This window comes from Anomaloglossus baeobatrachus, chromosome 2 (assembly GCF_048569485.1).
Source record: "Anomaloglossus baeobatrachus isolate aAnoBae1 chromosome 2, aAnoBae1.hap1, whole genome shotgun sequence".
NCBI lineage: Eukaryota > Metazoa > Chordata > Amphibia > Anura > Aromobatidae > Anomaloglossus > Anomaloglossus baeobatrachus.
In genome coordinates, this window is record NC_134354.1 from 146733421 (window position 1) to 146760408 (window position 26988).

General features: G+C 49.0%; 1 protein-coding gene across 2 annotated transcripts in view; it reads left to right on the top strand.

The window, feature by feature from the left end:
• The first annotated feature begins 6430 nt into the window (after positions 1 to 6430).
• Positions 6431 to 26988, top strand: part of RPS6KA3 (ribosomal protein S6 kinase A3) — a 168993-nt gene continuing 148435 nt past the window's right edge. The window contains exon 1 of one of the 2 annotated variants that reach the window (XM_075335415.1): positions 6431 to 6757. In XM_075335415.1, the coding sequence (XP_075191530.1) occupies positions 6431 to 6757 (327 nt within the window). The remainder of the gene's footprint in view (positions 6758 to 26988) is intronic. The other variant, XM_075335416.1, reaches the window with a different exon arrangement.

Sequence of the window (26988 nt, forward strand, 5' to 3'; positions counted from 1 at the left end):
AGAGAAAACACTGCCGGCAGCCAGCGAGGGCGCTCAACACAGTGAAATCCTAGGTGCATTGCCCCCTGGGAAGTATGCAAATCAAAAAAATCTGTGGAGCCTGTTAGGAGTCTCGACACAGAAACCAGCCAGATATCCCTTCGGGAAGGACCTAGCCAAGGAGTAGCTCTTTTTAGGAAACCACTATATTAAGTGGCCCTTTTAGTCAATATCCAAATCTTTGACAAGTTTAAACATATGACAAGGGAAATACCAAGGCCAGGTATCCATCCACAGACAGCTGTTTCGGGGTATTGCCACTCATCAGTGTGGAGTAGGATTCTGGCCAGGTGGAAGCAATGCCTAGTAGACCATCAAGACAAAACAATCACTGATCTCGGGATGACCAGCCAGAGAAAACACTGCCAGCAGCCAACGAGGTCGCTCAACACAGTGAAATCCTAGGTGCATTGCCCCCTGGGAAATATGCAAATCAAAAAAATCCGTGGAGCCTCTGTTAGGAGTCTTGACACAGAAACCAGCCAGATATCCCTCCGGGAAGGACCTAGCCAAGGAGTGGCTCTTTTTAGGAAACCACCATATTAAGTGGCCTTCTTAGTCAATATCCAACTTTTTGACAAGTTTAAAGATATGACAAGGGAAATACCAAGGCCAGGTATCCATCCACAGACAGCTGTTTCGGGGTATTGCCACTCATCAGTGTGGAGTAGGATTCTGGCCAGGTGGGAGCAATGCCTAGTAGACCAACAAGTCAAAACAATCACTGATCTCGGGGAGACCAGCCAGAGAAAACACTGCCGGCAGCCAACGAGGGCACTCAACACCGTGAAATCCTAGGTGCATTGCCCCCTGGGAAATATGCAAGTCAAAAAAATCCGTGGAGCCTAGGAGTCTCGACACAGAAACCAGCCAGATATCCCTCCGGGAAGGACCTAGCCAAGGAGTGGCTCTTTTTAGGAAACCACTATATTAAGTGGCCCTTTTAGTCAATATCCAACTCTTTGACAAGTTTAAACATATGACAAGGGAAATACCAAGGCCAGGTATCCATCCACAGACAGCTGTTTCGGGGTATTGCCACTCATCAGTGTGGAGTAGGATTCTGGCATGTGCAGTATTAGGCTCTGCTGCTGTGACAGGGCCTGTGAGCATGTGTAGTAGGTGGCTCTGCTGCTGTGACAGCGCCTGTGACCATGTGCAGTAGGAGGCTCCGATGCGGTGACCTTGAGATATGACTCTTAGTGGTATAGGTTGCCTCCAGGTCACAACAGCAGAACCTCTAACTGCAAATGCTCACAGGCCTGGTCACAGCAGCAGAGCCTCCTACTGGACATGCTCACAGGCCTGCTCACAGCAGCAGAGACCTCTACTGCACATGCTCAAAAGCCTGGTCACAGCACTGGACACTCTTCCCGCACATGCAATAGCTGTAGAAAAAGACATGAACCACACATCCAAAATTCATACTTTGATCTAATTCCACTAGACAAAAATTTATATACCTGAACATGAGGTTCTTGGTTTAACATTCTGATCAGACTGTATGAAGCCCACTGCCACATCACACCTTTAAGTGTGCCCCTAAGGGGTGCTTCACACACAGCGAGCTCGCTGCCGAGTCACGTTTTTTGTGACGCAGCAGTGACCTCATTAGCGATCTCGCTGTGTGTGACACTGAGCAGCGATGTGGCCCCTGCTGCGAGATCGCTGCTCGTTACACACAGCCCTGGTTCGTTTTCTTCAAAGGCGCTCTCCCGCTGTGACACACAGATTGCTGTGTGTGACAGCGAGAGAGCGACGAAATGAAGCGAGCAGGGAGCAGGAGCTGGCATCTGCGGTAAGCTGTAACCAAGATAAACATCGGGTAACCAAGGTGGTTACCCGATATTTACCTTAGTTACCAGCCTCCGCAGCTCTCACGCTGCCTGTGCTGCCGGCTCCGGCTCTCTGCACATGTAGCTGCATTACACATCAGGTTAATTAACCCGATGTGTACTGTAGCTAGGAGAGCAAGGAGCCAGCGCTAAGCAGTGTGCGCGGCTCCCTGCTCTCTGCACATGTAGCTGCATTACACATCGGGTTAATTAACCCGATGTGTACTGTAGCTAGGAGAGCAAAGCTAAGCGGTGTGCGCTGGTAACTAATGTAAACATCGGGAAACCATACCCGATGTTTACCTTAGTTACCAGTGTCCGCAGCTTCCAGACGCCGGCTCCGTGCAAGCGCAGCGTCGCTTGCACGTCGCTGCTGGCTGGTCACTGGTGAGATCTGCTTGTTTGACAGCTCACCAGCGACCATGTAGCGATGCAGCAGCGATCCTGACCAGGTCAGATCGCTGGTCGGATCGCTGCTGCATCGCTAAAGTGTGAAGGTACCCTAACTTATTTGAAGCTGTAAAGTTGTGGTGCCACGCGCCAACCACCTCCGCACCGACAGTGCACCAGTAGGGCAGGTGACCTGGTGCCTCACAAAACCATGCTACAAGGCTGAGCCCCCATGGCTCCAGGCCCCACCACTGTGGTGGTTTTGTGTCGGTGGGGCCTGAAGCCATGGAGGCTCGGCCTTGCAGCATGGTTGTTGTGAGGCACCAGGTCACCTGCTCTGCTGGTGCACTGTCGCTGCAGCGGTGGTTGGTGTGCGGCGCTGCACCTTTAAGGCTTCAAATAAGTTAGGAACCCACTAAGAGATTTGCCGTGATGTGGCAGTTCGCTTCATACAGTCTGATCAGAATGTTAAACCAAGAACCTCATTTTCAGGTATATAAATTTTTTATAAAATTTTATTTATAAAATTATATACTATTTTTGTATAGTGCGGTTCATGTATTTTTCTGTAACACTCCTACTGCACATGTGTGGTCCCCCTGAGCATATCAGGGTGCCTCAGGGAACTGCACGCCTCCAAGAAATGCAGGGCCTACCCTCCCTTGGTTCCAGGTTCCACCCTATGGTATTGCTACCAACCGCATTCAAAGCCCAATCCACACTCACACCAGGACTGGACAAACAAACCAGTGGGTAGGTCTAGCTGAGAAAGGGGTCGGCTGGCCGCCCACCTAGGGGTCAGGCAGACTGGTGGGAGGTGACAGAGCAGTCGGCTCAAGGGGAGCAAAGGGAGAGGAAGTGTAGTAGAAACTCTCAAAGGGAGAGGAGACTGGGGGTTGGAGCCCCCAGGAAAAGTGAAGTAGGAGCCCTCATAGTGTGAGAGGCTGGGGAGTTGAAGCTCCTGAGAGGTCGGAGGAGATTGGGACACAGCAAAGAAATACTAATGGGAGCGGATACCTGGACGTGCTCCCCCTCGACAAGCAGTAGTGGTGCAAAGGGACTTTTGGTTCATCTGCAGTGTGTGTGTGTGTAATGACTACAAAACATTATCCAGCACCACGACTACCAGCAGTGAGTACTCTGCTTCCTTCCTCCCAATCTCTCAAACCTGCCTCACCATTCAAAGTCCCGGGGCTTCCCCTACCCGTGGAGGGAACGTCATCTAGCTGCCCCACTCCATCTCCCCCAGGCACTCCCATCGGCAGCGGCGGTACTCCCCTTACCGCGAACCACAGGTGGTGCCACAAACTCTCATCCCCTATAAATAGTCTCCCCCCTTTACATTTGAGTGGCCGCAAGCCCCTGGGTCCGGAGACCTTCGAGCCACAGCAGCAACCTGGATCCGAGTGGTTCGACCACTGCAGGGGCGGCACACATCAAATTATCTGGCGTCACGAACAGGATACGGACTGGACCCACTAACCTGGGTGACGTGCGTCTTGAAATCCAAGCTGCGGAGTCAAAATTCCATTCCCGCCATCTTTGGCGCCAAAAACGCCACTTTACCGACCAAAAGCATGCAACGCCGAAGCTCATTGTCCTGAGAGCGCAACCGGAAACAGGTAGTGACCGGAATCGGAAGTTCCCAGTGAGCCCCTGCGCAAGAGTGATTGCTGATGGCAACCAAGGGGGAGCAGGAAGATGGAGGCGCAGGGAGAGAATGGGGGTTAACAACCCTGCAACTACACACCTAGTTAACAGCCTTAAAGCTAACTTCCCTTTTCGTTGGCCGCCAAAGTATATTACATACCTAGGTATTAAGATTGGCCGGAATCCCAAAGACCTTTTTGAGCTCAATTTCAAACCCTTACTACCAAGGATCTCAGAGTGTATTAATTCCTGGAGGGCCCCATATTTATCGTGGATAGGACGAAAGAACTTGATAAAGAGTATAATTCTTCCAAAATTCGTTTACTTATTCCAAATGCTACCAATTCAGGTTCCAGAATCCTTCCTAGCCCAGGCCAACTCACTTATTAGAAAATTTATTTGGAACAACAATAGATCTTGCATAAACTTTCACACTCTGTCTCTACCCAAACGGAGGAGGAATGGGGGCACCAAATATTTGTTTATATTACCACGCGGTACTAGCTACCAGGGCGCTGGACTGGATCCGGAGACCGAAGGAGAAGGCATGGGTTGGTGTAGAGGATTGTTTGGCCACAGCCCCTCTCCGCTCACTCTTACTTCTACCTCCTGGACTTGACCAGAAAAGGAAAATCCCTAATATACTGACGAGGGCCACGCTCCTGGAGTAGAGAAAACTAACAAGGGTACTAGCTCCATACGGATCTCCCTTAACTCACATCTCAGACATCCTGTGCCTCCGCCACCCACACATGGGCTCAAATATTGAAAATCGGCTCCTCAACCTCGCTATCTCCGTACATGAGTTAATGAAAGATGGTGCTCTACTAACATATGTTTTTTACGGAGAACCCTATCCCCCGCGGTGTGCTGATGCCTTCAATCTCTGAGCTCTTAGGGAAGTTCATGAAGATACTCTCCCTCCCAGGTTAATTATCAGGACGGATGAACCTGCTCCTGACCTAGGGTCCTGTACCCCACTGTGCTCGGTACCGGTCAGTTCTTTTGGGGTTCTGATGCTGACAGTCCTCCTAGACTATGTTCGTCACACCTTTTCCAATGTCACTGCCAATGGTCCCCGACTCCTGTGGTCCCGGACCACCGTCTGCGACCCAACCTTGGTGTGGCTCCCTGGGAGCTACTACTCCCCAGCTCTTCATTTTGAGGGCTACTCTCACACTCTCCTCCTTCAGCTCCCCAGGAGCTCACTCCAGCTCCTCTCACACTGAGAGCTGACACTTTTCTCTCCTCCCACCAGTCTGCCTGACCCCTAAGTGGGTGTCCCTACTCCAGCTTGACCATCCCGCTGGTGTGTCTGACAGGTTTGATGTGAGGTGTGGTTGGGATTTGTAGTGATGATGGTGTGACACCGGTTAGGCTGCTTTCACACATCCAGTAGGTGCAGAGCCGGCCAGTCCGGCTCTAAAACCTATGCAACGGATGCGGCGACATCCTTTTTTGACATGCAGCCTGTCCGTTTTTTGCCGCTTGCGGCAAGCAACTGAGCATGCGCAGTGGAAAAAAACACATGCGGTGGCCGGATGCGGTTTTTGCCGCAGGACGCCGCATGCGGCGTCCATAGGCATACATTGCAAATGCGGGGGTTTTTTTTGCCGGACAAAAAAAAGTGCCATGCAACGCTCCATCCGGCTGCCACATTGGCTAAATCTGCCGCATGCGCCAAAAACCGGACGGAACGCAAGCCCATGAGGCACAATACGGCGCTAATGTAAGTCTATGCAAAAAAACCGCAACCGGCGGCAAAAAAAAACGGTTGCGTTTTTTCTGCAAAGCGCCGGATTGTGCCGCACAGGAAAAACCGGATGTGTGAAAGCAGCCTTTATTGGGAACCTGGAACCATGAGAGTTGGGTCCTGCACCCTGGGGGACAGGATGCAGTCCCCTGTAGCACCCTGATATAGTCAGGGGGGCTACACAGTCACAGCAGGGATTTAGTGATTTACTAATTGTGGCTGCTCAGTAAAATATTTATCCTAACACTTTTTTTATTCAGTCAGGACAGTGTTAACCCCCTGAGTGCTGGTGTGCACAGGTCCTACATCTACGTCACATGTTCAGTCGTTTTGTTCCATTAGGAAGTGAAAAACTGAACCCCATCATCACAAAAATTACACCCTCGTCTTTGGTGTCTGCCATGGAAGCGCAATCTTCAAGCTGAAAAATTAAATATTTCCATTGGTTCAAAATTCTCCGGGAACGTCACCCCTCTGCGGTCACATTAGGATAGGAGGGCAGACTTTCCAGTGTATTATACACTGATAACCTCCTAATAAATGGTATCGGTATAAAGAGATACAAAGTCTTCAAGAAAAGCCGCAGCAGAGTTTTACTTCTTGTGAAACTCGAGCGCGCACTGCCACAACCAACATGGCTGCCCGCACGTCCAGTCCACTCCTGGCCATCCCACACACAGCCACGCCCCATTCTTATGCGCTCTGTCACCTGTTGCCCTTGGACCGAAGGCGGGGAATGCAACGCCTACACGATGACGTCACCATGACGTCGGGGACTCTAAATGCGAACGGCAGGTACTGCTGGGGACGCCATGTTGTGAGAGGAAGTGAAAATCAGTGTGTGAGTGAGTGTGACGGGAGAGGAGCTGCGCTGGAGCGGTACACGTTCGCCCGCTACCGGACAACCGACAACGGAGCCAGCAGTAAGGCGGCCGGCCACCTGAGAGAACCGGCTCCTTTTGTCCCTTCTTTGAAAGCTGTACGGGAAAGCCCAGGGCACACTGCTGCTCGTCCTGCGCCGGGGAAGATGCCACTGGCGCAGCTGGCAGACCCGTGGCAGAAGCTACCGGTGCAGAAAGTGGAGAGCGAGGTGAGCGGGGAAGAGCGGGAGGAGGCGCGGGCATGTTGTGCCTTGTCAGCTGCGGCAGGAAGTGAGCGGGGAACAAAGTGACGGATCCGGAGAAGTTTGTGCGGTCCGTGCGGCGGCCACTAACTATATATGGTGACCGCGGACCGCGCCGGGGACTGTGACTGCACTGGGGACTGCCCCCGGGGGACTGTGCCCGACTGGTGACTGCCCCCGGGGGGCTGTGCCCGACTGGTGACTGCCCCCCGGGGGACTGTGCCCGACTGGTGACTGCCCCCGGGGGACTGCGCCCGACTGGTGACTGCCCCCCGGGGGACTGTGCCCGACTGGTGACTGCCCCCCGGGGGACTGTGCCCGACTGGTGACTGCCCCCCGGGGGACTGTGCCCGACTGGTGACTGCCCCCCGGGGGACTGTGCCCGACTGGTGACTGCCCCCCGGGGGACTGTGCCCGACTGGTGACTGCCCCCCGGGGGACTGTGCCCGACTGGTGACTGCCCCCCGGGGGACTGTGCCCGACTGGTGACTGCCCCCGGGGGACTGTGCCCGACTGGTGACTGCCCCCGGGGGACTGCGCCCGACTGGTGACTGCGCCCGACTGGTGACTGTGCCCGACTGGTGACTGCGCCCGACTGGTGACTGCCCCCCGGGGGACTGCGCCCGACTGGTGACTGCCCCCCGGGGGACTGTGCCCGACTGGTGACTGCCCCCCGGGGGACTGTGCCCGACTGGTGACTGCCCCCGGGGGACTGTGCCCGACTGGTGACTGCCCCCGGGGGACTGTGCCCGACTGGTGACTGCGCCCGACTGGTGACTGTGCCCGACTGGTGACTGCGCCCGACTGGTGACTGCCCCCCGGGGGACTGCGCCCGACTGGTGACTGCCCCCCGGGGGACTGCGCCCGACTGGTGACTGCCCCCCGGGGGACTGTGCCCGACTGGTGACTGCCCCCCGGGGGACTGTGCCCGACTGGTGACTGCCCCCCGGGGGACTGTGCCCGACTGGTGACTGCCCCCCGGGGGACTGTGCCCGACTGGTGACTGCCCCCCGGGGGACTGTGCCCGACTGGTGACTGCCCCCCGGGGGACTGTGCCCGACTGGTGACTGCCCCCCGGGGGACTGTGCCCGACTGGTGACTGCCCCCCGGGGGACTGTGCCCGACTGGTGACTGCCCCCCGGGGGACTGTGCCCGACTGGTGACTGCCCCCCGGGGGACTGTGCCCGACTGGTGACTGCCCCCCGGGGGACTGTGCCCGACTGGTGACTGCCCCCCGGGGGACTGTGCCCGACTGGTGACTGCCCCCCGGGGGACTGTGCCCGACTGGTGACTGCCCCCCGGGGGACTGTGCCCGACTGGTGACTGCCCCCCGGGGGACTGTGCCCGACTGGTGACTGCCCCCCGGGGGACTGTGCCCGACTGGTGACTGCCCCCCGGGGGACTGTGCCCGACTGGTGACTGCCCCCCGGGGGACTGTGCCCGACTGGTGACTGCCCCCCGGGGGACTGTGCCCGACTGGTGACTGCCCCCCGGGGGACTGTGCCCGACTGGTGACTGCCCCCCGGGGGACTGTGCCCGACTGGTGACTGCCCCCCGGGGGACTGTGCCCGACTGGTGACTGCCCCCGGGGGACTGTGCCCGACTGGTGACTGCCCCCCGGGGGACTGTGCCCGACTGGTGACTGCCCCCGGGGGACTGTGCCCGACTGGTGACTGCCCCCGGGGGACTGTGCCCGACTGGTGACTGCCCCCGGGGGACTGTGCCCGACTGGTGACTGCCCCCGGGGGACTGTGCCCGACTGGTGACTGCGCCCGACTGGTGACTGCCCCCCGGGGGACTGCGCCCGACTGGTGACTGCCCCCCGGGGGACTGCGCCCGACTGGTGACTGCCCCCCGGGGGACTGCGCCCGACTGGTGACTGCCCCCCGGGGGACTGCGCCCGACTGGTGACTGCCCCCCGGGGGACTGCGCCCGACTGGTGACTGCCCCCCGGGGGACTGTGCCCGACTGGTGACTGCCCCTGGGTCTGCTCCAGTCATGTGCTTAATGGGCTACATAGGGCTGTGCCCAGCTAGTGACTACATAGGGGCATATGGGGCTGTGCCTGTAGGAGGGCAAAGGTGATAGTAGGTGATGAGATGACACTTGTCTGGAAACTGCTGACAGCTAAGGAGGAGTTCACACCCTCTGCGCACAATTCCATGTCTAAGTGACTGATCACTGGGACAATCCAAGATGGGTAGAGGTTATAGATATGAGGCTCATGATCACCGTCCCCCTGATCACCATAATCCCACTGGTCACTATACCCCCACCCCCCTCGCCATCTTCCTGCCATCATGGTGATCATCCAGTGTGTGGTTGACCAGCGGGGGTCACAATGCAGCTGAAATCACTACGGTATATGTCAGCCACCTCCTATTTATAGTATTACGTTCATTCATGCAAATGATTGAGAACTTGGAGCAAGAGGCACATGACGAACACCGTGGGCCGGCTAATGATTAGGTAGTGCAGCCTACAGTAATGACAGACGTATGTAGGTGGCTTGTAGCCCTGGAGGTGGACATCCATTGTCGTGTCTCCATACAGGCAGTATAGTTCCCTGCCCTCCGGATATGCTATGCACATATCAGGCTCTTATAATAGCAGTTGCCTTCTACACGTGCAGACCCTGCGCTGATCCACAGTATCGGAAGGTGATCAGTAATGGTTTCAGATTTTTTCCACTTAGTGAATGAGATGGGGCTTTGCACAAATGATCACGATCGATCCCTCATTCCCCATACATTGGACACTATTATCAGCAGCCTGCTCTTTTTACTGTCAATGATTATTTTTATGCCTGCAGAAAAGATGCAATCAATGTGTGAACGATCATTCAGCCGATCATTACCCCGGGTACAGGACCCTTGGTCAGGACAATTGGTTTCCTTTTATGAATGCATATGGGGTTAATGTAAGGGTTTAAGGCAATTGGAACATGGATTTTGCAGCAAATCTAATTCAGTAAGGGTTAACTAAGGTTTCCTTTCAGCTCTGTAGAAATAAGGTGACCATATCATGTGTATCTTCTAGAGCCCCTGACAAGATGCTAGGTGCTGCCTTCATGTGCAGAATGGTCTTCAGGTTTTCTAGGCTTTTTGGCCAGATGTTGCCTGCGAGCGGTTCTCCTTTGTTAGGTAGGCTGATCTGGCTCTGCCCCCAGTTTAATGTCCTTTTCACCCTCTAAACCTGGCTGAGTAATTGGGCATTAGAGGCTATGGAGGGGAGCCAGAAAGCAAATTCCCTGCTGCTGTCATCTCACTCTGTGCTCATCTGTAACTTGACGACCATTAATAGCATTCATCTCCCCTAAAACAAGTCAGTCTGGCAGGGAGAGGCAGTGGATTATTTATGAGGTTGGAGACCTCTAGGCTCATACATTTCTCGGCTCATGTTTCGGGAGGAAGAGGCACAAGTCAGTGCAGTGAGGCTTTTGTCCCCCTTTGTTTTCCTTTTCTCCACCAGACAGGAGATTGAATCCAGGTCCATCTTCTCGGCAAGTGTCACAAATGTGTTGCCGCCGTTTCCCGAATTCGGATTTGCTCCTCTGTCAGCAGGGTGTGGCTGCAGGGGAGTCTAGTGACATCCTAACGTTACTCAGATTCTCCTTCTGATCTTACAACATCATCTGTGGGTGGTAATGAGTGTGCGGGAAAGATGAAGAGTATCCAGGATGTTTGCTGGTGCCTGCCGGTGTAATGCAAGCACGAGCTGTGTGCGCAGCGAAATCTGCTCCCAGGAGAGCCGCGCAAATTTCTGCTAATTGCTATGTAATCTCATAGTGACACATGTGATACTGTGCCATTAGCGGCTTGTCAGACATATCTCCGTAGCATTCTCTAAAAAAAAAAAAATTTAAATCTGGAAAAAAAAGTAGACTCTCTTAATGGATAACAACATTTTTCTTCTACGTTTTGACAAAAGGGTTATTAATTATTATTTGCGTAAAGGCAATAAAGTTCGTGTGCTCGGTACTCGTAACAATTATAATAGCATGGACTAAAGGTCCAGTCACACTAAGCAACTTACCAGCGATCCCAACAACGATAGGGATCGCTGGTAAGTTGCTAGGAGGTTGCTGGTGAGCTGTCACACTGCGACGCTCCAGCGATCCCACCAGCAACCTGACCTGGCAGGGATCGCTGGAGCGTGGCTACACGAGTTGCTGGTGAGCTCACCAGCAACCAGTGACCAGCCCCCAGTCTCCTAGTTACAGCACACATCAGGTTAATTAACCCGATGTGTGCTGCAGCTAAATGTGCACAGAGCAGGGAGCAGCGCACACTGAGCGCTGGCTCCTTGCTCTCCTAGTTACAGCACACATCGGGTTAATTGCCTGATGTGTGCTGCAGCTAAATGTGCACAGAGCAGGGAGCAGCGCACACTGCTTAGTGCTGGCTCCTTGCTCTCCTAGTTACAGCACACATCGGGTTAATTACCTGATGTGTGCTGCAGCTACATGTGCACAGAGCAGGAGCCGGCAGCACAGGCAGTGAGAGCGGAGGAGGCTGGTATCAAAGGTAAATATCGGGTAACCAAGGACAGGGCTTCTTGGTTACCCGATGTTTACATTAGTTACCAGCCTCAGCAGAAGCTGGCTCCCTGCTCACTGCACATTAGTTGTTGCTGTCTCGCTGTCACACACAGCGATCTGTGCTTCACAGCGGGACAGCAACAACTAAAAAATGGCCCAGGACATTCAGCAACAACCAACGACCTCACAGCAGGGGCCAGGTTGTTGCTGGATGTCACACACAGCAACATCGCTAGCAACGTCACAAAAGTTGTTCGTTACCAGCGATGTTGCTAGCGATGTTGCTTAGTGTGACGGGGCCTTAAAACTTAACTTTTAATCTGACAATAAAATGACAAAGTGCTTGTGCAATAAACAAAACATACCAAATGGCAAGAAATTAGACAGATCTCACCCAAACTTTCTCCATAGGCAAGACTGTACACCGATCCAAAAGTAGAAGGTCACAGCCTGGAAAGACCAGGGTCAGCCGTCGGGTAATTGTGACCCTGGTCTTTCCAGGCTGTGACCTTCTACTTTTGGATCGGTGTACAGTCTTGCCTATGGAGAAAGTTTGGGTGAGATCTGTCTAATTTCTTGCCATTTGGTATGTTTTGTTTATTGCACAAGCACTTTGTCATTTTATTGTCAGATTAAAAGTTAAGTTTTAGTCCCTGCTATTATAATTACTGATTTAGGACTATTGGGCATTATCTCTCTGCTTAGCAGAATTGCTTTTGTACAGTACTCGTAACAAGCAGTTGGATGGGCGAAACTCGAACACTCGAGTATTGTGGAGGTCAGTTGGCAACTTGAGTTTTCCGGAAGACAAAACTGATAGGAGCATAGAAGGTAGAGCTGCTGATGGATTGGGAAGGGAAGGATTAGATCACTTGGGCGGATGGGTCAATAAAAGGGATTTAATAATGTCATCAAATATCTGCAATGCCTGGGGCACCTGAGAAATTTGTGAGTTTTTTTTTTTCCTTTCAGAGTGACACGTCACGGGTGCGGTGGGTGAGGCTTGGATACTCTGCGCTGTAAACGTTTTCTGTTCTGTCGTAATGACAGAATTTAGCCTTACAAAAATTAGAGACCGTACGACCGATCACAGTTGGCATGTAGATTGTGTCTTGGCCACTGCGCAATAAGGCGAGGAACATCCTTTCAGTTTAAAGGGAACCAATCACCAGGATTTTCATATACAACCTAAAGCCTGTGTTATACTGGCACTGTCAGGCTGATTCTCTACATACCTTTTAGTGGTCAGCTCGGATGTTTAGGTTTTGAAATCCAAGTAAAGTTTATAAAATCATCAGCTTCTTGAGTGACAGCAGCTGAGGATCAGATAATATCTGGGGGGCGGTATGCAGAGTTTTTCCCCTCCCTCTGTAAGGCTATGTGCGCACGTTGCGTAAATACATGCAGTTACGCTGCGCTTTGTAGCGCAGCATAACTGCATGCGTCCTGCGTCCCCATCACAGTCTATGGAGATTGTGCAGGGGCCGTGCGCACGTGGCGTTTAAGAGCGCAGCGCTTCGGCTACTGCCGAAGCGCTGCGTAAAAAGAAGTGACGTGTCACTTCTTCCGTGCGCTTTGCCGGCAGCTCCTGCTCTGTCTATGGGAGGAGCTGCAGGCAGAGCGCATGGAATCTGCTTTCACTACGGACATTTCTGCAGCAATTTAAAGCGCACATGTGCTCTTCAGATCGCTGCAGAAACTTCTGCAGTGACTGTACGCAACGTGCGCACATAGCCTTAGAATTAGCATAAGTATTATACCATCAATTTACTTTTACTAGCAGGACCTGTGTAAGGTCATACCCATGTAACCAGAAGAGGCGGGGCCTCAGCCAACAAAGCTGGTACCAGCTTGTCACATGGGTATGACCTCACCACAGGTCCTGCAAGTAAAAGTATTTCCAACGGGGAGGGGAGAACTCTGAATACACCCCCATATTATCTTCCTCAGCTGCTGCCACTCAATAAGCTGATGATTTTATAAACTTTTACTTTCTTGGATTTCAAAACCTAAATATCCGAGCTGGCCACTATAGGTATGTATAGAATCCGTCTGATAGTGCCAGTATAGCACTGGCTTTAGGTTATAAGTGGGGCTGCTGATAAGTCTTTGGCTTTGTGATTTTTTTTTTTTTTTTGTTTGTATGGTAACGAATGTTACATCACATGAAAGCCTTATGTGTCTAATATGTTTTCAAAATGTTGTTTGCTTATGGCAACAGTGTTCTATGCACGCAGGAAAATAAAATTGCGGAGTCTAATGCGATATTCACAGCAACGGAGAGTAGAGGAGTGATAAAATTCTTGTTTCTGCAAGGAAAATTTGCCAAGGATATTCATGGTGATATGTCGCAGACATTGGGGGATCAATGCCCTTCATATTCCACTAGGTTGCAAAAATTAAAACTGGCCACTTCATCACCAATGATGAGGAACGTCCTGGACGACCGAGAGTGGTTTTTCCGGAGATCGCCGATGCTGTGCACAACCTCATACTGGAGAATCGACAAATTTCAGCCAAAGCAATATCAGACATCATATGGATTTCCTGTGAACATGTTTGTGTCATTATCCATGAACATTTGGACATTGGGGACCCACTGCAAAGTGGGTCCCCAAATGTTTGACAACAGATCAGAGAAGCATGTGAGTGAAAACTTCCCCGTCCATTTGTCAGCGTTTCCAGACTGATAACTTCCTGGATCGACCGGTCACTATGGATGAGACCTGGATTTATTTGTATGACCCTGAAAACAAAGATCAGTCAGAAGAGTGGCGGCACAGTGGTTCTCCTCAACCAAAGAAGTTCAGGGTGCAAAAATCAGTCACTTAGGTGATGGCATCTGTGATAAGGAGGGCGTGCTGCTCTTGGACTACCTTCAAAAGGGTTCCACCAACAATGCAAGGTATTACATTGACCTTTTCGACCAATTGAAGGTCAAAAGTTGTGCCAAGCGGTCCAAAGGAATCTTGTTCCTGCAAGATAACACCTCCACTCTCACTGCACAAGCGACCACGGCAAAACTGGCAGAGCTGGGCTTCCTGCTGGTTGCCCACCCACCTTATTCACCAGATCTAGTTCCCTCCGACTATAATCTGTTTCCAAACCTGAAGAAACACCTCAAGGGTACCAAATTTTACACCATTTCTGATGCCATGGCTGCTACAGATGCCTGGTTTGAGGCACAACCGACATCCTTTTTGCTAGGCTTACAGAACTTGGAATACCGATGTAAGAAGTGTTTGTTGACATCAGTGGAGAGTATGTGGAATAAATAGAATTATTAAACTTTATCTTGTTTGTTTTGTTTCTGGGTAAAGCCAAAGACTTATCAGCAGCCCCTCGTATATGAAAATCCTCCTGATTGGTTCCCTTTAAATTAGTACTAGAACTTCAACCTATATTTCATGCCTCCCATATAAGTCCCAAAAAGCCACTTTCTCGGGCAGTCTTATCAGATTGGCGGAGGCGAGCAGCTTGTCCCACACAACCTTGATAATGAACGGGTTAGACCTGTTCTGTAACTCTTCAGTAGACAATGTACGGCATAACTAAAAGCGCGCGTTTTTTACACTAATGGGAATGGCATGTCTGCATTTTCTTTTACATATTTTTCCTTTTATTTTTCTTCAATCTTGTAGTTTTCTTTATAGATTGTAGTATTTTTCTTTTGACTTCCGAACGCTTTTTTTTTTTCCCTCTTGCGTCCATAAAACTACCTGTACAGACTAGCAATCCCCATCCTGAAGCCACTATTCCTTGTGTCACCTCTTGGGTATGAGAGAACTGTATTTTTACCAGTATAAGTTACCCCCAATAGTTCCTGTAGTACCATTTTGCAGTCCAGTTAAATTGCTGATTACTATAATTGCTCAGTGGCCACAATTTCTTCGAAAGATGTTCCTGTATAACGCTGATCATTCTGACATTGGGAGGCCATTCATTCTGGCACTGACTGTACAGAGAATCTGGTTTACATATTAACCACACATTTTCTTGTTTGAAGACGGAAATTCTTAACACATATTAACTCCAGTTCCGATGGCAGCTATTGTCATTTACTTGCAATAATTATCACTAGATGTGGTCTGATTAATCAGATTGAATGCAGAGTTGTGCCATCTAAGCCATCCTGTGAGGTTAGTTTCCATGGGGTGTTGCAGCTGCCTCTGCCCCACGTCTCGGAGGTTGTTTGGAGCTGGAATGCAGTCTTGTGCATCTAAGAAGTTGTGTCTTCGCTCCTGGCCTGAGATCTGCGCAGATTGTTTGACACAGTCTTCCTGTTTATGTCTAAGATTGAAAAGCAAATGCGCTAAAAAGTCCTGGTGCCTTACTGTGTGTGCTGGACTGGACGTGTAGTGAATTACCTCTTACCATTTGTAAGATTAATGTGGCAATTTTTTGTGATTAAATGCCACTCCAGCTTTTTATTTTCCCAAAGTTGAAGTGGCGCTTTAAATGTAAATCCCGATGGTTCCCTTTAACTTCTAACTTCCATCCAATCACCAGGATTTTCGCATATAACCTAAAGCCAGTGCTATACTGGCACTATCGGGATTATTCTATACATACCTGTGATGGTCAGCTCAGATGTTTAGATTTTGAAATCCAAGAAAGTGAAGTTTGTAAAATGGAGCAGATCATATATTCATAGTTATGCTAATTCTAACAGGGGGAGGAGATAAGTATTAGGCTAGGTTCACATTTCTGTTGTTTTCAATCAGTCACATGCGTTGATTGACGCTTGTGACTGATGAGTTGTACAACGGGTGGCAAGAATTGGAATTCATTGTCACAAGAAAGCGGATTCCGTTGTAAAATGAGTGATCGTTCACAATAGCTTTTGAGTGCGATCAGCTGATCTCCCAGCGGCCGGCTTCTGTGAACGATCAGCTGATCGCACTCATAAGGCGGCTGCCATGCGATCAGCTGATCGCTCTCATAAGCCGTCCACCGGGAGATCATCTGATCTCTCACAGAAGCCGGGCAATCAGCTGATTGTTCGGCCGCAGAGAGAGAGCATGTGCAGCAAAATCAAATGGATTCCACTGCTCAAAAAGCATTACAAGCTGTGTTCCTGCCGCCCAACGGTCAGTCATTTCATGACTGATCAGTCGGACGGCGGATGCAACGCAAGGGCATCAGTCACAATCCGCCACTCATACAAGTCTATGGGAACAACGGAATCCGCCAAACGGATTGCATTGTTTATCAGAGCGGCGGATTGTGACTGATAATAAACAACGGAAATGTGAACCTAGCCTTATACAAACGACCTGTGGTGAGGTCATACCCATGTGACTTGGTGGCTGAGGCCCCGCCCCTTCTGGTCACATGGGTATGACCTCACCACAGGTCCTGCTAGACAAAGTGAGTTGTTTGTATAATACTTAGAATTAGCATAACAGGGGGAGAGGATAACTATGAATATATGATCTGCTCCAGTGCATCCCCTGATGATCCCCCTTTTATTGCGTTGGGGGGGGGAAACGCGTCAGGAGAGTTGAGGGTGCCTATTTAGTTAAGTAGGCCCTTTGATCCCTTTCCTAATATAAATCAAACTAATGTCTCTGGGTAGAGATTGAGTACTAGTTGGAAACCATAGTATATTTAACGCTATTTTTGTATTGTGTGTAAGTGGTTTGTCTTTCACTTGCTTGTACACCTGGTTCTGGTGGTGGTTACAATGCTAGTTAGTGACAGGGACAGTGAGGGTCAGCCACCTGGAACGGGGGATGTCCAAAAAATTATGACACCCTAGAATTAGCATAAGCATTATACAAATGACTCACGTCTATCAGGACCTGTGTGAGGTCATACCCATGTGACCTGGTATCCAGCTTTGGTGGCTGAGGCCCCGCCCCTTCTGGTCACATGGTCCTGCTAGACAAAGTGAGTTATGTGTATAATGCTTATGCTAATTCTAACAGGGGGAGGGGATAACTATGAATATATGATCTGCTCCAGTGCAACGGTCACTCAAGAAGCTGCTCATTTTACAAACTTCACTTTCTTGGTTTTCAAAACCTAAACATCCGAGCTGACCACTACAGGTATGTAGAGAATCAGCCTGATAGTGCCTGTATAGCACGGGCTTTAGCTTATATACGAAAATCCTGGTGATGGTTTCCCTTTAAGTCATAAGGTCTCAATGCATTACTGAGAGACTGAGAGTCAGAACGAGGCTCTCATAGAGTTGTATTGAACTATGACTTCTTCCATGGAACACGAACTGATGGCACGTCACAAATCGCCAGAGACCGTCAGGAGCGACTATGGAATAAGATGAAGATGGAGGCAGGGGAATTGCATGTAAAGCATCACTCTAGCTCTGAACTAAGATAAAATGTTGGAGTGGTGCATTAAACACAGGTATGACTTTTTTTTTTTTTTTTTCTTTTCAGCCAAAACCTGCTCATTGGGTGCTGATTACCTGTGTGATTTGGCCACAGTACATGTATAATAAAGTTAGTTTTATTCACCGAAAAGCTGCAAAAACTACATGTGAACGAAACCTTAGGTTATGTTCACACATTGCTTTTTTTTTTTTTTTTTTTTTTTTTTTTGCTGCTCTTTCCAGTAAACAAAAAGCTATTTCCAAAAAGCAGGTTTTGCTGCCTTTGTTTCCATTTTTGCTGTTTTTTTTTTTGTCAGTGGTGAAAAAAAACTGAAAAAACTGTGACCGAAAGCTTCTTTCAAAAAGCAGCAGGAGTTTTTTTGACATATCATAGCGCGGATACTAAACAAAAGCAACTTTAAATTTGCATAAAGCTCCTAAAATAACCTACAAAAAAGCAACATGTGAACACAGCCTCAGGCTATGTGCGCACGTGTGCGTATTGCATGCAGTTATTCTGCGTTCTGCACATAGCCTTAGTGCTCAATCAAACATCAGTGACTTTTCTCATTTGTCAACAGTGTACCGATTTTCAGCAGTAAAAAAAATAAATTGTTTGCATATGCAAAGTTTTCTCGGGCTTGTGAATATCGGCCAGCAGACTGATGGCATTCATGTGCTGCCTAATTTTGGTTTACAAACCCAGACTTGCATTGCCGAGTTTGATCAGAGACTCCTCAATATTGGACATATTAGGTCCATGTTCTGTATGTATTCTTATTTTTCACACGAGTACACGTATTATATTAATCATTAGGATAAGTCATCACTTTGGGCTCTGACCTCTGAGACCTAAATAATCTTGAGTCAAGCCGCCTCTGTAAAGTATGTTCACATATTTCCTGCTCTTTTTTTCGTGGAAAGTTCTACAATTGTCGCACTAATCTGAAACAACCCATTTCAGATGAATGGAACAGATTTTCAGTCTCAAATTTCAACAAAATCTACGGTATTTGCATTCACACCTGCTCTTTGTCCTTTTTTACTGCCCAGATCCATTAATGTATCAGTGAGTGCAGTGCTGCTAGGCAAAAAATAACACTGACCTCTAATAATAATAATAATAATAATAATAATAATAATAATCTTTATTTCTATAGCGCCAACATATTCCGCAGCGCTTTACAATTCAGGAGGCTCATGTACATATACATATACATATCATATACATAAACATATACAAACAAGTAACAATTATAGAAGATACAATATTTAAAAGGAAAAATGGCAACCCTGCTCGTGAGAGCTTACAATCTACAATGAGATGGGGGGAGGGGCAAGGTACAAGTTCGTATTTACAATGACAATCCAGCCATATCATGGGGGATATATAATGGCTTCTTGGACCAGTTGGCTAGAGCCGTGAGATGCATTTGGGTGCCATGGAGCTTGACGTGGGGTTATGTTCTGAGAAGTTGTAGAGTGATTAGGTGAAATTAGTTTGGCTAGGGAGTGTGATAGGCCGCCCTAAAAAGATGCGTTTTTAGGGAGCGTCTGAAGCGGAGTAAGTGGTGGTTTGTCCTAACTTCTTGGGGTAGAGCGTTCCAGAGGTTTGGTGCAGCTCGGAAGAAGTCTTGGATTCGGGAGTGGGAGGTTCGAATTAGTGTGGATGTTAGTCGAAAGTCATTTGCAGAGCGTAGAGAACGGGTAGGATGATAGACAGAGAGGAGGGTGGAGATGTAGGGGGGTGCCGCACTGTGGAGAGCTTTGTGGGTGAGAACAAGCAGCTTGAATTGGATCCTGTGATATATGGGCAGCCAGTGCAATGACTGGCAAAGAGCAGAGGCATCCGAGTAGCGGTTAGCCAGATAGGTGACCCTGGCTGCTGCATTAAGGATGGACTGTAGAGGAGAGAGTCTAGTTAGGGGGAGACCAATTAATAGAGAGTTACAGTAGTCAAGGCGAGAGTGGATCAGGGCCACGGTGAGGGTTTTTGTCGTTTCCATTGTGAGAAAGGGGCGGATTCTAGAGAATTCTAGAGACCTCTGTATCTACAGCGCGATAATGCTCTGGATCAGTGAGCCAGTGGTCTGTTCCCTGCTGATTTTATAATGAGGTCCTAGCTACCGTATTTTTCGAACTACAATACGCACTTTTTTTCCCCCCCAAATGTTGGGGGAAAGTGGGGGGTGCGTCTTAGTCTGAATGTGGCTGCGGAGAATGAGGGCGCTGAGGGGAGTGGGTCATTGGGGGCACGAGCAGGCTTTAGCAGCCTGCCGTGACCACGTGGGCCCGCTCATTTCATATGCACGCCCATCATCTGTCAGCGCTGAAGCCAGCTCTGATAGGTGGACGGGATGATGGGCGGGGGATGAGCGGGGGGGTGCGCGCATAATTAACAGCCGGCCCGCATGATCACCCCTGGCGACTACAGCCTGGAGTGATCATGTGCGGCTGTATTTACTGCCCCCCCGTGCATAATTATCAGCGCGGGGTGCAGTGAATCAGTGTACTCACCCGTCAGTGTGTGGAGCTGTCCCCCTGCAGCATCGAGATGTCTTCCTGTCTGTGCCGGTCAGCTGATCTGTGTAGAGAGCGGTGAGCATAGCGATGACCTCATTGCTGTGCGCACCGCTAGTGTCCACATAGATCAGCTGACCGGGACAGACAGGAAGACATCGCGATGCTGCAGACAACGGTGACCGCTCCACTCAGCGGCGCTGCTGCTGTGACCGGAAGATGATTGGTGCTGCAGGGAGTGAGGAAAGGTGAGTATAAACTATAAAGTTTTGTTTGTTTTTTTTTTTTGTTTTTTTTTCTGTGCCATAGGATACAGGCCATATACCAGGATGGGGGTATATTATGAGCAGGATGGATGGGGGTATATTATGAGCAGGATTGATGGGGGTATATGAGCAGGATGGGGGTAAATGAGCAGGATCATATACAAGGCAGGAGGATCGTTACCAGAATGGGGTACCTTAGTAGAGAATTTGGGGACGTTATCCCCATAAGTGTCAGCAGCAGATCCTCGCCCCATAAGTGTGTCATGACCACATTTTTTGGTTAAAATTTTATTTTCCTATTTTCCTCCTCTAAACCAGGGTGCGTCTTATGATCTGAAAAATCCGGTATATAATGTCACTTTATAAAATATATCTCTTTAAAGAGAACCTGACAGCTGATACATGGTGCCCGATCCACTGCCTGCATGAATTCAGTCATATCGGTTTAAGTGAAACACTGTGGCATTTCAGAACAAAACGTAGTTTAAAGGGGTGGTTCACTATTCTGCAGTAGTGATCACATCTCTGTAAAACTGATAGGGGAGGCTTTTTGTACATACCTTGTGCTGCCAATTCAGCCTCTGAGCGGCGCTATCTCTGGCCGTTCTTCCCCCATCGCGCAACAAATTCCCATGACCTCTGGGATCCAGTGACGTCACATCAACTTCCAGTTGAACTGACCTCACTGAGGCCGGCCCCAGTCTTCCTGAGTGACCGGGCTGTGAGCGGAGTTTTACTGCTCATCACAGCCCAGCATGTCTCCTGCTTGCAGTGCTCTGCAGTGAAGGAGAGCGCATGTGAGATGCTGTGATGAGCGGTGAAACACAGCCCATGTTAGGTCAATTGGAAGTTGACCAGAGGTCACGGAGCCCAGGGGTCACACGATGGGGAAGAGCGGACTGCGATAGTGCCGCTCAGATGCAGCATTGGCCACACAAGGTATTTACACAAAACCTTCCCTATGAGTTTTACAGAGAGGTGGTCACTATTGCAGCGTAGTGAACCACCTCTTTAATGGCTGCCTGGATCGAGCTGCACATAAGAATAGTCGGACAGGTGGATCCCTGACAGCTTCTTCCGGTCTACCGCCAGTGACTGACAGGTCTATCCCGGTGTGCATGTATAGGGAAAGACTTGTCAGTTGAGGGCAGGGGGTGGAAGAAGCTGCTGGGAACCCACCTGTCCGACTAGTCTTTAGTGCGGCTCGGTCCCTGAAACACCGCACTGCCCCACCACTATTTCTTATACAGCCTTATGTCTGGTTTCACACACAGCGCATTTTGGGGAAAAGCTGCACTGCTAAGTCAAAGGTGGATGCAGGTTTGATGCAGATGATGTAGGGTTTAATGAAAACTTGTTTTATAAAAGGCCTTGTCCAGTTGTTGGCCATTAAGAGGGGGGAGGGGCTGATGACTGGTTCCCTTAATAGGGATGTCAGTTTTTCACAGAAAGGAGGAACAGGCCCATAATAGCAACAGATATGCTGCATACAGTACAGTTCAAAAGTTTGGGGTCACTTCAATATTTCCTTATTTTTGAAAAACATTTTTATTTTTTCAATGTATCTAAATTAAACAGAATTATTTACATTGTTAATGTGGTAAATGACTATTCTAGCTTCAAACGTCTGGTTTTGAATGCAATATCTACATAGATTTATAGAGGCCCATTTCCAACAACCACTACTCCAGTGTTCTAATGGTACATTGTGTTTGCTAACTGTGTTAGAAGGCCAATGGATGTTTAGAAATGCCTTCAAAACCCTTGTGCAAGTATGTTAGCACAACTGAAAACAGTTTTGCTGATTAGAGAAGCTATAAAACTGAACTTCCTTTGAGCTAGTTGAGAATCTGGAGCATTACATTTATTCCATTAAACTCAAAATGGCCAGAAGAAAAGAACTTTCATGTGAAACGTGACAGTCTATTCTTGTTCTTAGAAATTAAGGATATTCCATGCGAGAAAGTGCCAAGAAACTGAAGATTTCCTCCCTTCAGAGGCAAGCACAAACAGGCTCTAACCAGATTAGAAAGAGAAATGGGTGGTCCCGCTGCACAACTGAGCAACAAGACAAGTACATTAGAGTCTCTAGTTTGAGAAATCAACGCCTCACAGGTCCTCAACTGGCAGCTTCATTAAATAGTACTCTCAAAACGCCAGTGCCAACGTCTACAGTGAAGAGGCGATTCGGGGCAGAGAGGCAAAGAAAAAGCCATATCTGGGACTGGCTAATAAAAGGAAAAGGTTAGTATGGGCAAAAGAACACCGACATTGCACAGAGGAAGATTGCAATAAAGTGTTATGGACAGACAAATCAAAGTTTGAGGTGTTTGGATCACACAGAAGAACATATGTGAGTCGCAGAACTACTGAAAAGATGCTGGAAGAGTGCCTGATGCCATCTGTCAAGCATGGTGGAGGTAATGTGATGGTCTGGGGTTGCTTTAGTGCTGGTATAGTGGGAGATTTGTACAAGGTAGAAGGGATTTTTGAATAAGGAAGGCTATCACTCAATTTTGCAACGCCATGCCATACCCTGTGGACAGCGCTTGATTGGAGCCAATTTTATCCTACAACAGAACAATGACCCAAAGCACACCTCCAAATTATGCATAAACTATTTAGGGCAGAAGCGGGCAGCTGGTATTCCATCTGTAATGGAGTGGCCAGCCAAGTCACCAGATCTCAACCCTATTGAGCTGTTGTGGGAGCAGCTTGACCCTATGGTACGCAAAAAGTGCCCACCAAGCCAATCCAACTTGTGGGAGGCTTCTGGAAGCATGGGGGGAAATATCTCCAGATTACCTCCGCAAATTAACAGCTAGAATGCCAAAGGTCTGCAAAGCTGGAATTGCTGCAGAGGAGCATTCTGTGCCGAAAGCAAAGTTTGAAGGAGAAAATTATTATTTCAATTAAAAATCATTATTTCTAACCTCATCAATGTCTGGCCTATATTTTCTATTAATTATGCAACTCATTGGATAAATAAAAGTATATTATAAAAACATTTTTTTTTTTGCCTAAATACAAAGGAAATGTATCATTAACTTTATGCCTTTTAGAGATCATTTAATCTTCAACTTTCTTAACTGTTTAAAAAAGGAGTAATTTTGACCAGGGGTGCCAAAACATTTACGTGCCACTGTATAACCTTAAAAGGGGTTGTCCCATAAAGAACATTTACATCTTTATCCAGATTAGTGCTGGGGATTAAACTGCTAAAATAGTGATCCCAAGAGCGGGGGTCTCGCAGTCCCATGTGTGAGTACACGGTTAGTCATCATTGTCCATTAAATGTCTGTAACTCTTATGGGTGGCGACAGTGAATGGAGCAGTGGTCGCACAAGCTCCCCAACTTTCCATGCGCTAAGAGGACTGTGGGGCTCCCATTCTTGGGGTTGGTTGACGCCCCTGTGATCATACATTTATTATCTGCGCTGTGGTAAGATAATTACTATTTAAGTCGCCACTCCAGCGCTCTCCTAGACTTGCACTGAGAGCTTCTTACATTACCGTCGGAAGCTTCGGTCGCAAGATGGCGCCGCGGGACCTGAGTGACACTGAACAACGGTGAAGATGCTAAGAGTGAGCCTAAAGGTCCTTTCCACACAGCGATATCGCTAGCGATATCACTGGTGAAAGCACCTGCCCCCGTCAGTTGTGCGTCACGGGCAAATCGCTGCCCGTGGCGCACAACATCTCTAGGACCCATCACAAGTACTTACCTTCCTAGCGACGTCGCTGTGGCCGCCGAACCGCCTCCTTTCTAAGGGGGCGGTCCGTGTGACGTCACACGGCAGCCGTCCAATAGAAGCGGAGGGGCGGTGAGCAGCCGAAAGAAAGTGACGCACACCTTGCTGCCGGAGGACGCAGGTACGGTGTTGGTCGTCGTTTCTGCAGTGTCACGCGTAGCGATTTATGCTGCCTCAGGAACGACCTGCAACAGCAACGATATTTGGGATTAGAGCGACGTATCAACGATTAGGTGAGTATTTTTGATAGTTAGCAGTCGCTCGTACGTTTCACACGCAACGACGTCGCTAACGAGGCCGGTTGTACGTCACGAATTCCGTGACTCTGACATCTCGTTAGCGATGCCGTTGCGTGTAAAGCCCGTTTAGGTGTAGGAGTAGGGACCTTAGGTTAAAAGCACCACTAGAGAAAAAAGTGGTGCTTTATGGGACAACCCCTCATGGTGCAGGATTTGTCTGGCCTCCCTTCTGCTGTCACTGCCAGGTTATGACACTTCAGGGAACATACAATGTGTGTGGATTTTCATGGAGCATTGTGTGTCTTAAACCCGGATTTACAATGTGTACAATTTATGGCGTTGCCGGTGTACTTCTAGCCTCCTGCGCTTTTATGACTGTGCCCTAAGAGAGCAGTTATTCCATGTCGGATGATAAGCCCAGAATGTCCTTCAGATTCCTGTGATAAATGAGTGCTGGTTACGGCAAGTCACTTTACATTTTGGTCCAGAATAAATGGCCTCAGTGGTTCTTATTACTTCTAATGGACTATAAACAGCTGTCAGCATTCATAAGTGACCCGATCTGCAGGGAACGCACTAACAGATTCTGACCTGTGTCAGTTGTATTCGGCCATAAATGGATTTCTCAGCCTGGCAGGCCTGGCATGATCCTTTCATTGTTCCTCAGCGGGCTGCATTGCAATGATCAGCAGAGATATTCTTTAGGACAGATGATGCATCTTTCCTAAATTTCAGGCATCTTGAGCAATGTTCATAGCCGCGCTGACACCAGCTTACAAGAAGAGGATGCTTCGATGTGTGAACGTCCATGTGAAATTGTGAGCAGCAGCTGTAGTCAATACGTATCTGTGTGGATGAGCCAGCCGAAGGATGTACCGTAATCCTCAAGTGGACCCCTGGGAAAGTCAAAATCCACAGGCTCCAAAGGGTTGTCAGGAATATAGAAGATTGTGCTGAGTTCAGGGAGCAGCCCGGATCCGCTTCTCAGATAGAGGGCCTATTGTTTGCCCAGCTTTGCTGCAAATGGGGCTGCAGGTACAGGAATTTAGAAGCCAGTTCATCCTAGGCATTTCCACATAGACGTGGTGACGATGGTACCGTACTGAGGGAGGACTGCACAGTTCATAGGAATTCAGTCGCTCGATCGACAATAGAAATACGAAGAGGAAACTGATAAAATTCTAGAGTCCCAATAATCGGTGTGAACGTTGCGCTGCTTGCACAATGCTGTAAAGCAGATGGTGATAGTGTACAGTCTGGTCCCACTTATTTGCCTTGAAGAACATTATTTAACCCTTTCCACTGCGTAACGTTCCAAGTACAATGCAGTCTGAGGGTTTCCTGTAGTCAGTCTTTTCCCGACTTTTCACTTTCTTTTCTTTTCTTTTTTTTTTTTTTTGCTTTTTACAGTATCTCGCTGCTCAATTATTTTTCGTTCAAAGAAATGCTCCTTTCTCAGCATTTTGTCAATGCAGCATGAACATCTGGTAATTCGCCATGAATATAAAACGTTAGCCTGCATTGAACGATCCTTAGCATAATGTCACTATCTGCTTTGGTAGTCACAGAATTAGAAACTGTGCAGTGTACCAAGGAAAACATTAAAATATATGCAGCTTTCAGGGGACAGGGCTTGTCTTAAAGAGAACATCAGATTCATGCTGCCCGAACCGCGACAGCACAAGTCAGAACCCGACTGCACGATAAGCGCATCCTAAAAGAGACCAGCAACGATGTCCTCTTGGCCCCCTCAGGCTGGTGGTATATTCTGGTACCCCAGACTGTACTTTCCTATAGGGAGGGAAGCCAGGAAATGGTATACCGTGAAGTCCATATTAGTTTGTACTGTGGACTCATTGGACATTTTTGTCACCGGTTTATATTGAAAGCAGGATCGAACCAGCTTAGAATATAGGAGGGAGAGTAATAAAATGACAAAAGTTACAACCAGTAAGATAGGAAAGGTAAAAATCCTGAAAACCCTCACCGGAAAAGGGAAAAATCCTGTTCTCTCATGGAATATGTGGTTAAGGCTAGGTTCACATTTCCGTTGTTTTCCATCAGTCACATGCGTTGCTTGACTCTTGTGACTGATGAGTTGTACAACGGGTGACTAGAATTGGAATTCATTGTCACGAGAAAACAGATTCCGTTGTAAAACGAGTGATCGTTCGCATTAGCCGGCCGCCGGCTTTTGAGAGCGATCATATGATCACCCGGCGGCCGGCTAATGAGAGCGATCAGCTGATCGCTCTCATAAGCCGGCCGCCGGGTGATCAGCTGATCGCTCTCATAAGCCGGCCGCCGGGTGATCAGCTGATCGCTCTCATAAGCCGGGTGATCAGCTGATCGCTCTCATAAGCTGGTCGCCGGGCGATCAGCTGATCGTTCGGCCGCCGAGAGAGAGCATGCGCACTTGCGCAGCGAAATCAAAAGGATTCCGCTGCTCAAAATACGTTACATGCTGCGTTCCTGCTGCCCGACGGTCAGTCATTCCACGACTGATCAGTCGGGCGGCGGATACAACGCAAGAGCATCAGTCAC